This window comes from Haplochromis burtoni, unplaced genomic scaffold (assembly GCF_018398535.1).
Source record: "Haplochromis burtoni strain Fernald_Lab_line unplaced genomic scaffold, NCSU_Asbu1 Contig_531, whole genome shotgun sequence".
Taxonomy (NCBI): domain Eukaryota; kingdom Metazoa; phylum Chordata; class Actinopteri; order Cichliformes; family Cichlidae; genus Haplochromis; species Haplochromis burtoni.
The window spans coordinates 138839-155478 of record NW_024582892.1 but is presented as its reverse complement, the minus strand read 5'-3'; the positions used below and the strand labels follow the sequence as shown (position 1 = coordinate 155478).

Sequence of the window (16640 nt, the reverse complement as noted above, 5' to 3'; positions counted from 1 at the left end):
TATTTCAGGATGGCTTCCCCCCCCCCCACATACAGACCACATCCATAAGGCTAATACAGTCACACTTTCAGACTCAATTTTAATTTCAAGACTCTGTTCTTATTGATAACATGCAGTATCGGCACCCATGAGGTGTCAGCTGGCAAATCCTTTGTCTCCAATATTCCACAGTTAGTGTCCACCTAGTGTCCAGAGACTGTCCTCAGCTGTGAGCCTGGATGTTGTCCCACACTCTGACTACATCTGGACAGTCATTGAGGGCTTCTATTAGAATTGAAGCAGCATCGAGGTGATCCTCGTCCAGGGGTGCGTGTGTGCGGGGAACAAACTCCAGCCCAGAGGACAAAACCTCTATTCCTAGCTCCTTTAACAAGGCCCTCACCTTATTCAGGTCAGCCACATCACAGAGAAACTAAAGACAAAGAGGTAGATCAAGCTGTTAAATAAAATTTGTACCTATTATTATAATATTGTAATTATTTTTATTTTTTTTTAGATTTCTACATTTCAGAGACCTTGAGTATTTCTTTTTTCATTTTGTATTGAATGCACAAACTGAACTGTATTTAACCTGAGGACAGATCTGAAGGTTGTGTGTTCTACTGTACTGTATGGAAAACTGAAAAAAAAACATCTGTTTGTCGGTATCTTGAAGAATTAAATCATTCCAATCAGTTATTTAAAGGCACATATCAAAACTGAAATCATTTTCCTGGAGGTTGATGTCTGACCTGCAGCAGGGGCTTCTCCTCCTCATCCTCCGTCTCTTGGACGTCTTCGGCTCCAGCCTTGATGGCCAGCTCCAGTGCTCTCTCCGTGGTGATGTTCTGACCTGGCACGACCACCACTCCCCTCCTCTGGAAGTTATGCCGGGCTCCGTCTGACAGCATCCCCCTGAGGATGGAAGCAGAATTAAATTTTTTTATTTTTTTATTCCGAAGGCTTACAAACAGATACGTTTACTTCTTCAATAAAAGAATAAAAACAATAAGAACATGTTAGTAGTAAACAAGCAAGCTTAAATACATCTCCCTGCTGTTTTTTCATCACTTATACCAGCAATACAATCTTTAATAAAGACATACATTACAACATACTATTAAGCTTTCATCACTGCTGTTTCCTGCAACTAGAGGGACATCTACTGGCTACTTTACAACAAATCTTTTGTATAGTGTGTGTAGAAACCTGAAATTTCCTATAACAATCTGATATTCTCTGTCCATGTTCTTTGTTTTTTTTTTCCTAATCTTTAAAAATTAAAACACTGCTCCTCTGGCATGTTTTGAATATTTTATCAAGGTATTCTCAGGTAATCTCTTAAGATTTGTTAACACTGATTTTGCATACAGCTGGGATTTGTTTTGTGTGAGAGAAAATTGATGCATCTGTTAACCTTAAGTACATGTCGAGCAGGTTAACACTAAAACCATCGGCGATGGTGTGAAAACGCTCGTAAACCTGACACAGTTACAGAAAGGTGAGACTACAGGAAGCCGGGCCTGACCCATTCTTGTTAAGCAGGCGTTTGATTTCCTGGTGGGTGCGTGAGTTGTTGTCGGTTAGGACTTCGACAAGCAGCAGACACCCGCCGGGTCCCCGAGCCTCAAACATGTGCTGAGATGCTGGCTTGGCCTTTTCCTGCAGAGACAGGACACAAGACGAGAAGATGACTGCAGCACAGTATCACAAAAAATAACACATACAGTTATGTTCTTAAGTATTTGGACAATTACACTTTTTGATATTTTTGTACACCACCACATTAGATTTTCACTGACTCTTGTATTTACAGCAGGCTTTAAGATTTCTGTGCTGGGCAAACTGCGAATTAATAGTACAACACATTTAAAACAACTGTTACTGGAATCAAACTAAAAACCAGGGAAAACAGGTGAGTTCTGAGTAAGAACTCAAAGGTCTATAATGATGTTCTGGGGTAGGTGGTTCCACAGGGAAGAGCCTAAAGCTGAAAATGCCAGATGCCCGTTATTTTTTAGCCCTGTGATAAGAGCACCCAGAATCATCTGATTAGAAGACCTTAGTGCTGTAATGGAGTGTGGATGGTTAAAAGCTTAGATAAATAAGGGGGCAGGACAATTCAAACAATTAAAAACAAGCAAGAAAATCTTAAAAATTAAATCTAAAAGAGTGGATAAAACGGGGACTGTGTGTTCTCCATTGACTTGTTCTTAACTGTGTCACATTTTATTGATATATTTATAGATTTTTAATGACCCTCACCTAAGACTGCTACCCGGCTAAACAATGCATAAAAACTATTGGATGCAGGTAACCTGCAAACATGCTCTGTGCTCACACTGCGGAGGATCTGTTTGAAGTGGCACCACAGATGCTTTCTGTATCTCTGTGCCAGTAAGGTTATCAACCTACCGCACTCTTGACTGCAGCATCTATGGATGCTTTGGGCATGTTCTTGCTCCTGCACTGCTCCAGTATGTGGGCCAAATTTAGATTCAGCTCTGGGTTAGATCCACCTTCTGAGGATGACAACCAGAAGTGAAATTTTATCCAATCAGAAACCGTAAAGCAGTGAAGCTCCAATTAAACAAAACAAAACCCATTCTCACGTACCTTTGACAGCTATTCTTATCATCATACCAAACTTCATAAACATCCTCCCCCTCGCCTCATCTTTTGGTCCCTTGACGTGCTTCACCTTTGACCACTTGTTATGTCCGGCACACAAAGCGGGGCACAGCTGCAGTGTCCGGGCAGGAGGAGTCCTCCACCCTGAGGACACCACACATGAAGACGGCGGGAGAACTGGCTCCAGAGATGGGAACCTGCTGGAAGCCGCGGACACAGGGGGGCGGAGAGCTCTCAACAGCAGCAGCACCGGAGCCGCCATGCCCTTCACACACACAGACACACAACTACATGAACGCTCCTGCTGCACATGTGGAGCAAAGACTACGTTTAATGAGTGAGCTGAAAGTCTCCGTCTGAGGGAGAGAGCTCCAAACTTTGCTGTAACCACAGTAAATAATAAAAACTGTCTGAAGTTTTCCAACTTACGAGCTGACAAGTCAAGAGAGCACGCAGCTGCTTCTGCCCTTGTTGTCAGACCGGTACTTCCGGGTTGAGATGACGTCGGAATCGGACCTGTCAAAATAAAGGCTGTTAAATTATTTTAAATCATGACATTTGTGATACAGTAAATTAGTAATAGTGTGCATTACTATACATATATTTTTAAATAACTGACCACAGGAGTTACGGAAATGTTAATAGAACATTTAATGAATTAATAACTACATTCTCACTTACCAATTTTGTCTTTAGTAGTTGTAAAATGAATTAAAAAAATATTTTTATTTATTAAACGCCAAATGACAACAACAGTCGTCTCAAGGCGCTTTATGTTTTAAGGTAAAGATCCTACAATAATACAAAGAAAACCCGAACAACCAACAATAGTCAGGAAAACAAAAAGAAAGGATTACAAAACACACACAACAAACACAGAAAATATTCATTTCCATTCAGTTTTATTTATATAATCCCGAATCACAAATGTTGTCTCAAAGTACTTTATATTGTGGAGTTAAGATCCTAGAATAACATGACGCACTTTAAGCAAGAAGTTGGCAACAGGAAGAAACCTCTGGTAGAACTAGGCTCAGGGAGGAGCAGGCACCTGCAGCGACTGGTTTGGGATGAGAATAAATAAGAAATAAAAATAAGAAACAAACTGAACAAACTTCATCATTCAGACAGTTGGAAAATGTGGGCGAGCTTCTCATCACATAAACAACTCAAGTGCAGCACATATGATAAAGTCTGACATCACAAAGTGAACATCTGACATCATCATCAGGTCGCAGCACCCCCAAAACAAGATGGTACTACCTCACTAGAACAACTTCAAACCAGTAAAAAAAAAAGTAGAAAATAAAAGATGACAGAGACACCTTTATTGGAAAGTCAGAGGTATTGTTTATCTAATGCAGACTCATCTTCACTCTCCTATTTATTTATTTATTTATTTATTTATTTATTTATTTATTTATTTATTTATTTATTTATTTATCTGTTGCTTTATTGCTTTTTAAATGCACGGAACCAGGAAAACATATGATAGAGTAAAACCATGGCAATCTAAAGTGTCTCTGGGTTTTCTGATTGTGGCTGAGGACCACTGAGTACAGCAGACTATCACCATGCATACAAATATAAGTTCTTCAAAAATGCATGTCAAAACAATGCTTGTCATATAATTTGTGCATTTGTCATTCATGCATATCAGAATATATATTATGTAATATATATTACTTTAACTGGTGTGGTAAGTAGTTCTATGAGTCTGGTTTGTATCACTGCTTTCTAAAGTCTCCCAGTGCGGGATACTCATGCTGTAAACCAAGTATTAAATTATGTTACTAGTAAAAACTAAGAGTCCTATTAGTGGGAATAGAAAAGAGCAGGTTAAGGCAGACAAACAAGCCAAATGTCAAGCACAGAGAGATAATGACAGCAGAGGAGAGCAAAGAGTTAAGTGAATGGAAGCCACAGCATATCAAGGCCAACCCATCTCATCCCAACAGTCCTAAGAGCAGCGAAGGAGGTTTCCTCCTCAGTGCTCCTCTCTTCCCCAAAGAGAGATCATCCAACCACAGACAGCCCCTCAAAACTCATTAGTAATGTCAGCTGAGCTTCATGCAGAAAACTCTGGACCTCAAGAGACTCCAAAACACAGTTCCTGTTGACTAATAAAGGAGCACAGATGGGACACGAGAGAAGAACATTAACTTTAGGACAAAGTTCCTTCAGCACAACCTGAAGAGGATAAAATGATCTGAGAGTGAAAGGTGTGCTGTTCTGTTTCAGCTGGAGAGACGTCATGTTGTCTGCACAAGGAATTATTGTTTTTTACTTTTTCCACGGTGTAATAACAGCCTCAGCGCTGGTAAGTTGACTACATTCATAATATTTAAATTGTTTAATTATTGAACAGTTATTCACTGATGGGGTTTGTCAGGGGAAAATATTTTACTCCTGGTTTGCTGCTATTTCTCTGCTGCTTTACTGTTAACATAAATGAGGTCAAATAAGTGCAATTTAAACCCAGATATTGAATTTTCTTGATGATTTCTACTAATGTAAGCTTTTTCAAAGCAAACTTTACTTAAAAGGGCTAATAATGATCTTAAACGGATTGGAGCAGTAGATAAATTCTTAGTCTCACTTGCGTCTTGTGTCCTAAATTTAAACTTTTCACACAGCAGCAGCATATCTTACACTTTATTATGACCCTGAGTCAGACATGACACAGCCGCACTGCTGCAGTTTGGGCCAAAGTTAGAAAATGTCATGTATCTGTGACCCGCTTTGATGCTTTGAATTAGATTTATTTAATGCTTCAGGAAACATGCCAGACATTCAGCAGCAAGACTGAGATGACAGTGTCTTCTTAGTTAACTGATGAGGTGATAAGGAATAAGTTTTCCAGCAGTCCTGCTGAGGAAAATAAAAAGTATTCTAACCCACCTCCATTCCTCTATTTTGAGTGAATCTCGCATCAAACCACGAGACAACTGAGACAAATTATAAAAAAGCTCATAAGAAATTTCATTGAGTAGAAAAATGCTTAATTTCATATAAAAAGTGGATATATTAATATAGTTCTTCTCAAGGCTGAGAAAAAAAACTTCACATCACAGCAGCACAAGAACCATCCCTCTCCTTTATCAGAAGTCACCTGTGGTCTGCTTTACCTCACAAACCATAATCAGCTTTGACCCTTTTAACCTTTCGCTGACTGAAGCATGCTAACAGTGACCGTAAGTGCCCTTCTTCATCTCTGGATCTCCCCCGTGTCCGTCCTGAGTGTTGATCTCGGACAGGATAACAGGATCATGGAGGTGGGAGGCTAAGGCTAAAAAACAGTTTGTGTCGGGAGAAAAACAAAAAAGCTCCCCTTCTGTATTAAGAGGCCCAGATAACTTCTCTGTGAGATCCAATCCACTCAACAGTGAAGGGTTTGAACTACACAGGATGCCTGGATATGCTAAACCAGGGGTCTCAAACCTACAGCTCCCAGAGCCACACGCGGCCCTTTTATCAATCTCCAGTGGCTCCCTGTGACATAAAAACTAAATGAATATTTAAACATATAATATGTATTTTAAATATTTTAATTATTTATTTATCAAGTTTCTTCCCATTAAATGTGTTGCTTATAAGATTAACACATTTTAAAAGCCCCCTATAGTCTGTGTTGCCACCTGGTGCCTTAGCTTCTTAATGTTGCTGTTTCTTAATTTCAGTTATGTGGTTCAGAACCAAGCACTGATGAGGACACATAAGCAGCTAGTCTTGAGTTCTCCAATGCAAAAAATTAAACATAATCTTGAAAATAGAGCGATTCACAGCGTGTCAGTGCTACCGGCTCACCTGTGCGCTCGATCAGGAGCAAAAAGGCAAGAAATGAAAGTGCAGTGAAATTGTGGAAAGATATTTCTAGAAGAAGCCGGATGTTGTTGCATTTACAGGTCTGAGGGTTGATTGACTTGTGTAGCTGAACCTTTGAAATTCATTTGCACAACTACAGCTATTACCAACAATGGTATTCATAACTTTATAGTCTTTGTTTCAAAGTTGGTCCATACATGATATGATAGACCGTTTTTCCTCCACTTTACATTGTTCTGCTTAGTCATTATATTGCAAAAGTAACATCTAATAAAGTTTTATAAATCAATTTTTCTTTTTTTCCAGATCTATCATTTCCTAAAATCACTGAAATAAAATTAAAAAAACAAGTTAAAGTACCAAATCCTCAGAGTTGCACGTTGTTAAAGATTTTAATTATTTACCATTAGTATTACTTCTGTTTACCAATTATTATCTATTAGCAATGTTGATAACAGGATTTCTCACCTTTATTATAAAGCAGACATATGTTTTGCATCTTTATACACTCAAAAAATATTTATGCCCAAAATGGTAACTTTAAGTAATTAATCTTGTTACATAAGCACAATGTTTAAATGATTATTTATCTGAATAAATAAACCTCCGATTTTCTATATTTACTCAAAGGGTTGCTTGACAGTAAACATTAATCGAACCTCTACAGCGAATGATCGCTGCTCAGCGTCCAGCGTTACTAGAAACAAACATTTAGCCAGCTGCAGTTTATTTCACTGTAACGTTGTATTCATTTACCTACATGGTAATTTATAAATCAACTAAATCGTTTTCTTTAGCATGTGAGAGTCAGTACTCACCTCTTTTATTCAAGCCAAAGTCCACTGAATGACAGTAGAAATTACTTATATGTTTTTTTGTTTTTTATTTTGTAATTTCTATACTAGATTTCTTTTCTTATTTATTTTGTTTTTCAATGTTTCATTTTATTATTTTGTACTTCTTGCTGACCCCTGTGCTGCTGTAATTACGGGATTGATACAGTCTGTCCGTCTATATGACTTCCAGGCCATTTGATTCACTACAAGGCCCTTAAAGCATCAATTAAAAAAACTGAATTTTAAAGGAGAAAAAAGGACTTTCCATAATTTGAAGAGGTGGCAGTTTGCTTTGTTTGTTTCTCTTCCTTTGCAAATCTTCCGTCTGCTCCGCTCCTCCCCTCTGCCAAACCATTCTCATGCTCTGCTAGTTTTGATGCTCAGTCGTGAAATGCACCCGGGAACACAAAGCTGCTTGTGCTGACCGGCTCACACAAGCATGGCCCCCGAGGATGAGATCCCCGTGTGGCCAGCGGCAGCCCGGCTGCTGTGAATAAAGGGCCTGGCGGGCCATCATCACATACCGCACTCTCACACAACTATTTCACAACACCTGGAGGCAGCACATCAGATCTTTGGGAGAGGTTGTGGTTGATGAATCACTTCAGAGAGAGTTTCATGAGGATCATCTCAGAACGATGCATAGATGGGTTATATGGCCCTTCAGTATAAATAAATGACATGATTTATGCTGATCATTATGTATTAATCTTGTTTTCTATTGTTTACCATTGAAATGACGTATATGCAATAATGTATCTATACGTAGTATTACTGAGAACTTGGTGGGCGTGTCTTCATAATTCATGTGATGCTTTTTTGTTCCTTTTCTTACAGATTGACTCTGATGATGTCATCACACGGGATGAGCAGATCTACCTTCTGATTGGTGCTCATGCCAGATGTGAAAGGAGCATCAAGGCACAAATGCCCCTCATTAAAGGTTTGGGGATTTCTTTTTAAACACTATACAGAGTGCCTCTTCATGGAACTGGTTTCCCCCCGGTTTTGAATACTTTCTATGACTTTGTGAGCCTCCAGTTAGAAATAAAAAGCAGTCAACACTGGAAGTATGTCTGACTTTTAATATTTCAAAGAAGGTCCTGTCAAATAAGAGCCTTTTTTTAACAGGCGGTCAGTGAGTGCACGTCCAAACACACAATTAGATCAACTATTTATTGCATCACTTGTTTATTTAGGATCAGATGCAACACCCAGTCCAATATCCTGCTTTCCAATATCTCTTTTATTACACAGCGAGGCATTTTTAATTTGGAAATGCGATGGAGAAGCTGATGCTTGATAAGCTGATTCAATGCGGTATTATTAAATATTACAAATCTTCTCAGGAAATGTGACTCAAGCTTTAAGTGTTACATTTTTATTGATTTACCAATCTTGAGGAAGCATTGGAAGCAAGTATGTTTATGCATCAGCTCATTTACAATTTTAGCTCCAATATTGAAGGAAATCTATATATGGAGTGCTAAAAGTGTCATAAAAAGACAATAATAATCTTATATGACGTATTATTACAGGTAAAAGCAGCCAAATGTGATTTAAAGAAGTTTAAATTAGCTAAACTTTGTCTGGTAGCAGCATTAAAATCCTATTTAGTATTTCGGTAACTTAATGATGTAACATTATGGTCATGTAAAAAAGATTAATAGGCATATGGGTATACTTTTGTGTTTATATGTATTTTTTCTGTTTATGTTTGTTTCAAATGCACCAGTTATACTCCCCTTAACTGTGTATCACATATATACCCTTACAGTGGTATTAAATAGGGGTGGGGTGAAAAATCGACACAGCATAGTATTGTAATCTTTTGTGTGAAAATACTGCAGAGCTGTATTGAATTGTTTCACATAAAAGGGAGCTTTCCTTCCCACTGTCGCCAAGTGCTTGCTTGTAGAAGTCATGTGATTGTTGTGGTTTTCTCTGGCTTTACGTTACAATATAACGCACCTTGAGGTGACTAACTTTGAGGAAATAATTAACAGTTTAAAAAAAAAAAGGTGATGAATTGGAATATAATATATTGCAGTATATTGCAAAAAAATACAAATTGCAATACACTCATGTTGTGGGTTGTTCTGCGATTTTCACCTCTGATATTAAACATGGAGAGGTTTTAGATAATGATGGCAGCTTATGTATAAGTTATCCTTGTGAGTCAAGGAGGGGCCTGTTTCAGATAAAATATGAACTGAAGTTTAAATCACTGAGGATCACTTTAAGTTTTGAATCATGCAAAGCTACTCAAGAGCAGTCTACGAATAAAAGTACAGCGTTAGCTGGCACAATGTGTGAACTATACACAGATCTGTCAGCTTGCTAACACTTTTTTCACACCATTGTTGAAGATGGCGACTGCACCCCAGAGTGGGATGGGATCATCTGCTGGCCACAGAGCACAGCAGGTCAGCTGGTCTCAGTTCAGTGCCCGGAGTACATCTATGACTTCAACCACAGAGGTAGCAGAGCTCCAGAGATACTAGCATCTGATCATCTACACAGTATAAAAAGCATCCTTCAACCTCAATAACCAGGAAGCAGTAGTTTTGAGAAAAATGCAACTGAAAAGTATAAAATCAAAGATTTCCTTATTCAAAAAATGAATCATTATGTCCTGCCCTCCCATGGACAGGGCGAGCCTACCGTCAGTGTGATGTGTCAGGCAACTGGGAGCAGGTGGCAAGCATCAACCGCACTTGGGCAAACTACAGCGAATGCACCAGATACCTGACCTTCAATCACAGAAGCCACGAGGAGGTGTGTGCATTTGATCCAGTGCTGGGTTGAATTAATCTGTTTGTGCACGTTTATCTAACAGCAGAAAAGAGACAGAACTTCTTTAGAAGACAGTACAACAACGGCCATATTCTTTTTTTGTTTTGTTTTGTTTTTTTAGCTCTTTCAGTATTGCAACTTTATTACGCCCAGGTTACAAATGATCTTTTACAAGGTTTTATGTTACAATACATCGTATTTTTAGATTCGAAATTTTCTCTATAAGGGATAGCCACACTCCCCCTATGCTAGTCTTTGTGTCAAATCTCTATGTTTATAGCTTTGATGGTTCACTAAAGATTCTTGTGGTAATGTGTAAGTGTGCATTTGCATCTTTACATGACAGAATATGTGTAAACCGGCCATATTCTTACAAAATACTCTAGGCCTGTCTTCAAAAGACCTTTTCCCTCCAGTGTGCTAATTGTGCTGAAGATACAAAATTACCAATGTGTTCAAATCTGTTCAGTCACTTCTGTTTCCAGATATGAAAAGATGCTTTGCTGTGTTTCAGAAGGTGTTTGAGCGACTCCATCTCATGTACACCATCGGCTACTCCATTTCTCTCGCATCCCTGCTGGTGGCAGTCTTCATTCTCTGCTACTTCAAGTAAGAAGAAAACAGCTTACGAGCTTTGATCCATAAACCTGTAACCGAACAGCATCTCCGCACTTCAGTCTGTTGCATCCAAAGACGCCTTCCTCTCTTTCAGGCGTCTCCACTGCACACGCAATTACATCCACGTTCACCTCTTCGCCTCCTTCATCTGTCGAGCGGTCAGCATCTTTGTGAAGGACGCTGTGCTTTACTCCATATCTGATGGCAGTGAAGCTGAGCCCAACTTTACAGGACAGAAGCCCCATATGGTAAATTGTAACGTCGCATTATTTCTTATCACCAGTTATTCAGTTTTGTTCATTTTTTAAATACTTCATTGTGATCAAGACTATCGGCTGTATGGCAGTCAGCACGGTAGCGGTAGTTCACAATGGCATGGCCTGTTTGCAAAGCTAAACAAACCATATTTGCACATAAGCACTCAAAACACCTCATTCATATAAGAACTTTTTTTCTACACTTATCTAACATTCATACTCCGATGGATGCATCAGAGAGCACCGTGGGCTTAGTATCTTGCCTAAGCATGCTGGGTCTCTGACAGAGTGTTTTGACTTTGTTTTGGTCTTGGGATTCTTTCTTTTGGAATGAAGAGATTTTCATTAGTTTTCTGCATTAGTTACTTTTGAGTTCAGTTTTCCTAGTGCCTCTGAGTTTTTAGTATTTATACTTCCAGTTTCTTGTTTTTATCATGTGAATGCCTCTTTCCTGTCCAGTCTGTCCTAGTCTCATCTCTCATCTCTGTTTTCTTACTCTTACTCTTTCTTTCCGGTTATGTCACCGTGTTCGTCTGGTCTCTCTGTGTTTTGTCTTCATGGCTGTCTACAGTTTTTGTCTTGTCTATTTAATAACTTTGTAATCCTGTCTCTGTGTGCTCTCCATTTGTCTACCCAGCCTGTCATGTCTCCTTTTGAGTTTATCCCGAGTCCCAGTGTCAAGTTCACATGCCTTAGTCTGAGTCTCAGTGTGTGTGTGTGTGTGTGTGTGTGTGTGTGTGCGTGTTACTTCCTGTTTTATTTTGATAGTCCTCTGTCTCATATGTGTTATGTTGAGTTATGACGTCCTTGTCTTGTTAGTTATGATTCTGTTCCCATGCGTCTCCACATCCCTTAATCACACTCGTGTGTATTATTTGTCTGCATCTTCTTCTGTTCTTCATCACGTTCTCCTTCACTTTATGTGTGATCTCAATCAGTCACTTTTATCAGTTTCTACTCTGCCTAGTCATTGTTTGGCTTTTGTTTCCTCCACCTTAATAAAGTTGACATTTTGAGTTTAAATCCATCTGATCAGTCCTGCATCTGGGTCCACTCCCTGTTCGCCACACACTCATTACATGACAGTTACAGCACATTTCTCATTTCTTCATCCACAACAGGAATCCACCACCCACACCTGCTGCAATGGACTGAGATCTGGTGATTTGTGCCAAATTCTGACCCTACCACCACCTGCCCTACTTTTGTAGCAGCAGAAACCGAGACTAATCAGACCACACAACGTTTCAGCCTCAGTTTCATGTTCTTAGCTGACAGAAGTGCGGTGATCTTTTCTGGTGCCGTAGCCCAAGGTTCAACACGTGCCTTAAGAGATGCTCTTCTGCATACTTTAGTTCCCAGAGAACTGACCCTCAGTAGAAACTCAGAGATGGTAGTGTGGGAAATTCCCAGTAGATCAGCAGTTTCTGAAAAACTCAAACCAGCCTGTCTGGGACCAACAACCATGCCACATTCAGCTGCTCAATTTGAACTTCAGCAGGTCGCCTTGACCATGTCTACATCGTGCACTGAGTTCTCTCGTGAGATTGTCTGATTAGATTTTCGCATTAACAAGCAGGTGAACAGGTATACCTAACAAAGTGATCAGTGAATGTATTATCACAAGTTTTACTCATATTTTCTGTTTTTGTCATTAGGCTGGCTGTAAAGCAGCTGTTACTCTCTTCCTGTACTTCCTGGCAACAAATCATTACTGGATCCTGGTGGAGGGGTTGTACCTCCATAGTCTCATCTTCATGGCCTTCCTGTCTGACAAGAACTACCTGTGGGCCCTCACCATCACTGGCTGGGGTAAGTGACACTGGGGCAGGTGACACTTTGGACTAATGCCAGTTTTTCTAATAGTCCCATGTGCTCGTCATAGGTGTTCCAGCTGTGTTTGTGTCCATTTGGGTCAGTGCACGAGCTTCACTGGCAGACACTCAGTGAGTCATGTGATCCATTTATCTTATGTTTACGTTACACTCCTACAACAAATGCTCCCTGTAATAGATTCATTGCTCTTTCCAGATGCTGGGATCTCAGTGCCGGAAACTTGAAATGGATCTATCAGGTCCCTATTCTGGCTGCGATTGTTGTAAGAAAAGGGGATTTAAATCAGAAGAGCATTAAATACTGATATTCTGAGTATATTATTTTAAATCTGGATTTCGGTTTCTTTCCCTGCAGGTGAATTTTCTCTTGTTCATTAACATCATTCGTGTACTGGCCTCTAAACTGTGGGAAACCAACACGGGCAAACTGGACCCCCGACAGCAGTACAGGTAACCCTCCAAGGAAAATAGTGGATGTTTTTAATCTCTGGACTTTAAGCTCCCATCTGTTTGACAAGAAACATCAATGAAATAAACTCTTTGTTCTGCAGGAAGCTACTCAAGTCCACATTAGTCCTCATGCCTTTGTTTGGAGTTCACTACATGGTGTTCATGGCTCTTCCCTACACTGAGGTCACTGGGCTGCTGTGGCAGGTGCAGATGCATTACGAGATGTTCTTCAACTCTTCCCAGGTCAGGACACATTTATAAAAACAAGCTTTGCATGCAATTATATGCTGTAAGCTCAACTGCAATGATAATGAAAGCTGATTCTTTTGAATAAAATCTCATATCTTTGCAGGGGTTTTTTGTGGCGTTTATCTACTGTTTCTGCAATGGTGAGGTAATAAAGCTACAATACAGAATCGACTCATATTTATATATTTTTTTTATCTGGTATCAAAATAAAGTAACTAAAATTAAATAAATCTTGTTCCCAGGTGCAAGCCGAGGTAAAGAAGGCTTGGTTAAGACGTAGCCTGGTGCTAGACCTCAAGCAGAAAGCGAGGATCACCAGCAGCGGCGGAGGCAGCTGTTACTACGGCGGCATGATGTCACATACCACCACCCACAGCGTGTGCCTGTCTGCTGCCAATCCCAGAGCTCTGTCCTTTGCTGGAGGGGTGGTTGGCTCAGGTGGAGCCTCTGGTTCTGGGGTCAGACCCCCACTGCTACGTCAAGTTTCCACAACTCCCCCCCACCATCATACCAACCTACGTATTTACACTTCGACTGACAGCGAGGCCTCAGGCCCCCAGCAGGAGCTGGGTGTGTGGAAACCAGAAGGTGCTGAGTCAGGAGGTTTTGCCAGAAAAGCCAAAGCCAACAAAGGAGATGATGACCACAAAAGCCACAGAGAAGAAGATCTAATCAGCTCCTTATCTCCCAAAGAGCTGGAGACCATCTTGTGATTGCTGCTACTTTGAAATATCACGGCAAGCTACATGTTTTCTCATTAAGAGCACTGCTTTATGTTTTGTTATGTGTGTTTAGATGAGGATTTTGAGAAATAGGGGAATCCAAAGGCATCTTAATTTGGTGAAAGGGTGCTGAAAGACTTTAGTTACTATAGAAAAGCAAATCTGAGGACTAAGGCTGGGAAGTTTTTAATGGCTCAGAGCCACATAGAAAGAAATGCATGCATCCAATCCAATTCTGGCTTGTAATATGGCTAATCAGAGTTTGCTTGTTATATTTATAGTGGTAAGTGTCATGGTTGTGTGATAAAAAATAATGATAATAATACAATACTGGTCTCGATTTCAGGGATGCAACATCATAGTATCACATAAGCTGTCATGGTACAGTCGAGCATCCTTTCATAGGCTACCATTAGTAACTGGACCACAATTTAAGAACTCTAAATCTAAATTCTCATGTCATAAAGACAGATGTTTTTGTGTGTGGATGTGTTGTGGATTTTTCAAGCTGATGTGAACGGAGAAATCCTAAGCTAAAGAATTCAGAGAAGTCAAAGGACAGACCTGGATGTATAAATAGGGAGAATTTTTTCTCCCTCTTCTCGTCTTTCCTGTGTTGCATTTTTCACACTGACCTCCTTGTTCAAACTGCACTTCCTACAGCCCTTCCCTGCCTAAATGTACACCTCCACATATCAGCCACACATTAATGAGGGTGTGAACGCTTTTTACAATCCAAATGTCACAATGAGATTAGATTTAAAGGCACCTAGACAGCATGTCTGGACTTATTTTCATGTTTGTTGCTGTCCAGGTTTGCAGACCTATTTATCAGTCTGACAGGACCCTGAAGGCTGATGCGTGAACCTCTCGCCCCATGCAGGCAAAACTCCAACTCCTTCTTTCGTGTAACCTCTGCCCTGAACGCCCTCACAACACTGTCCAGAATTTCACACACTCCCCTCAATCTTTGACTCACAGACAGAGGCACCTGAGCCATTTGGAGACATGGAGCAGGAGTGACAAACCTCTAAGCCACAATCCACCGGCATTCGCAGAGAAACAGACAGAAAACCATACCTGTACATATTTTAGATGCCCATTAAAAGAGAATCATGTTCTGTGTTTATGATGTGTAAATTTAACACTTGTATTTTAAGAAATGTTTTGGTCTAGTTCGTTTACATAATGCCAAATCACAAATGTTGCCTCAAGATGCTTTACATTGTAGGGTTAAGACCCCCTACAATGAGATAACTCCGTTTCACCAAGCACTTGGCAACAGAGGGAAGGAAAAGCTCCCTTTTAACAGGAAGAAACTTCCAGCACAAAAATGCTGAGGGAGAGGAAGCTATCTGCCACGAGCAATTGGGGGTGAGGGGAGGGAGAGAAGACAAAAGACAAGCTGTGGTTGAAATATCTGATATGATAATAAAGCGATTATGGAGGATACTAGAATAAAGTCTCTGCTGAAAAGGTGATTTTGGGACACTGAGGGGAGTGGACAGCATGAAAAGAACATCCGACTCATTTAAGACATAAGAAATGTGCTTATTGTTTACAGTGAAACATAGCCTGCCATAGCCTTCAAGTACATTATTTCCAATATTATAAAGCTCTATTGTGTCATAAATATATATAATCCCAGTCAGTGGCATGTCCAAGATTTTTATTCCTCTGCCATACAATTTTATGGATTTAGACTTTTTACTTCAGTAAAAGTTATAAAGTCACATAGATTTATTCTGCACAAGTTGTATAATCAAAAATATATTCAGAGTAAGAGAAAATTTTCTCATGATGAACGGCATTTTTAGAATCATTATATACATGCTGCATCATTCATTTAGGCTATGCTTATGATTTTATTCATAACTAATGAATTTTAAATGAACTTTTTCACACATTTTGTGTTGTCAGACATGTGGAGCAGACACAGATCTGTGTCTTAGTCCAAGACCAAAACCTCCCAACCCCCACCCACCAACCAACCTGTGGTTGCTACCAGCTGTCGTTTCATTCGAGCAGATAGGTTTGGGGCCAACGTGTCTGCACCACTGCTGTGCTGACACTAAATCAGCTGAAAACACGAGCACTTTCCTCTAATAGCAAGAGCAGGGAAATGACGGGAGGATGTTGATTGGAAATTACGAGAGGAGGAAGTGAGCCAGCACGGTGACCGCAGTGGTGGTGATGATATCAGGTTTATTGTGCTACAAAGCTTTTACCAGGAACAGTTATTAAACAAGAAAAGAAAGAAATTTCAGTCTCAAATACATCCAAAACAATCTTTAAATAATGCAATATATAAAAGGTCCTAGCACATCTCTTATTCTATATCTATTTATAATAATATAGAAAATTATCATTTATTATTGATGCATAAATTAAACATACAGAAAAAATGAAATAAACTTTCAACGTGTATAAAATGTGTTATAT

The 16640-nt window shown here is 39.7% G+C and overlaps 2 protein-coding genes across 3 annotated transcripts; one reads left to right on the top strand and one right to left on the bottom strand.

The window, feature by feature from the left end:
* Positions 1-51: 51 nt before the first annotated feature.
* On the bottom strand, positions 52-3126 carry LOC102294441 (translational activator of cytochrome c oxidase 1). Its single transcript, XM_005947428.2, has 6 exons — positions 3040-3126; positions 2596-2875; positions 2395-2501; positions 1508-1641; positions 732-894; positions 52-412 (listed from the first exon to the last, which is right to left on the bottom strand). Exons 2-6 carry the CDS (start codon positions 2870-2872, stop codon positions 203-205), a joined length of 891 nt encoding a protein of 296 aa, XP_005947490.1. The 5' UTR covers positions 2873-2875; positions 3040-3126; the 3' UTR covers positions 52-202.
* A 1488-nt stretch (positions 3127-4614) lies between these two features.
* Positions 4615-16558, top strand: pth3r (parathyroid hormone 3 receptor). Of its 2 annotated transcripts, none has more exons than XM_005947459.2 (13): positions 4615-4930; positions 8109-8214; positions 9641-9751; positions 9925-10049; positions 10585-10676; positions 10780-10933; positions 12601-12754; positions 12828-12888; positions 12974-13040; positions 13133-13227; positions 13329-13470; positions 13580-13621; positions 13719-16558. In XM_005947459.2, the coding sequence occupies exons 1-13, from the start codon at positions 4865-4867 to the stop codon at positions 14187-14189; spliced, it is 1686 nt and encodes a 561-aa protein (XP_005947521.1). In that variant the 5' UTR covers positions 4615-4864; the 3' UTR covers positions 14190-16558. The 2 variants fall into 2 exon arrangements, with proteins under 2 accessions (XP_005947521.1, XP_042070155.1); XM_042214221.1 differs by having other exon boundaries at positions 10582-10676.
* The last annotated feature ends 82 nt before the right edge of the window (positions 16559-16640 follow it).

What these genes read in the sequence shown, in the direction of transcription:
- LOC102294441 (XM_005947428.2), bottom strand. Translation starts at nt 2,872, where the DNA reads ATGGCGGCTCCGGTGCTGCTGCTGTTGAGAGCTCTCCGCCCCCCTGTG. An exon ending in ATGCTGCAGTCAAGAGTGCG is followed by an intron (nt 1,642 to 2,394) that starts GTAGGTTGATAA and finishes CTGTCTCTGCAG; the next exon opens with GAAAAGGCCAAGCCAGCATC. An exon ending in CGCCTGCTTAACAAGAATGG is followed by an intron (nt 895 to 1,507) that starts GTCAGGCCCGGC and finishes TTCCATCCTCAG; the next exon opens with GGGGATGCTGTCAGACGGAG.
- pth3r (XM_042214221.1), top strand. Translation starts at nt 4,865, where the DNA reads ATGTTGTCTGCACAAGGAATTATTGTTTTTTACTTTTTCCACGGTGTA. An exon ending in ACAAATGCCCCTCATTAAAG is followed by an intron (nt 8,215 to 9,640) that starts GTTTGGGGATTT and finishes CCATTGTTGAAG; the next exon opens with ATGGCGACTGCACCCCAGAG. An exon ending in GCTTCACTGGCAGACACTCA is followed by an intron (nt 12,889 to 12,973) that starts GTGAGTCATGTG and finishes TGCTCTTTCCAG; the next exon opens with ATGCTGGGATCTCAGTGCCG.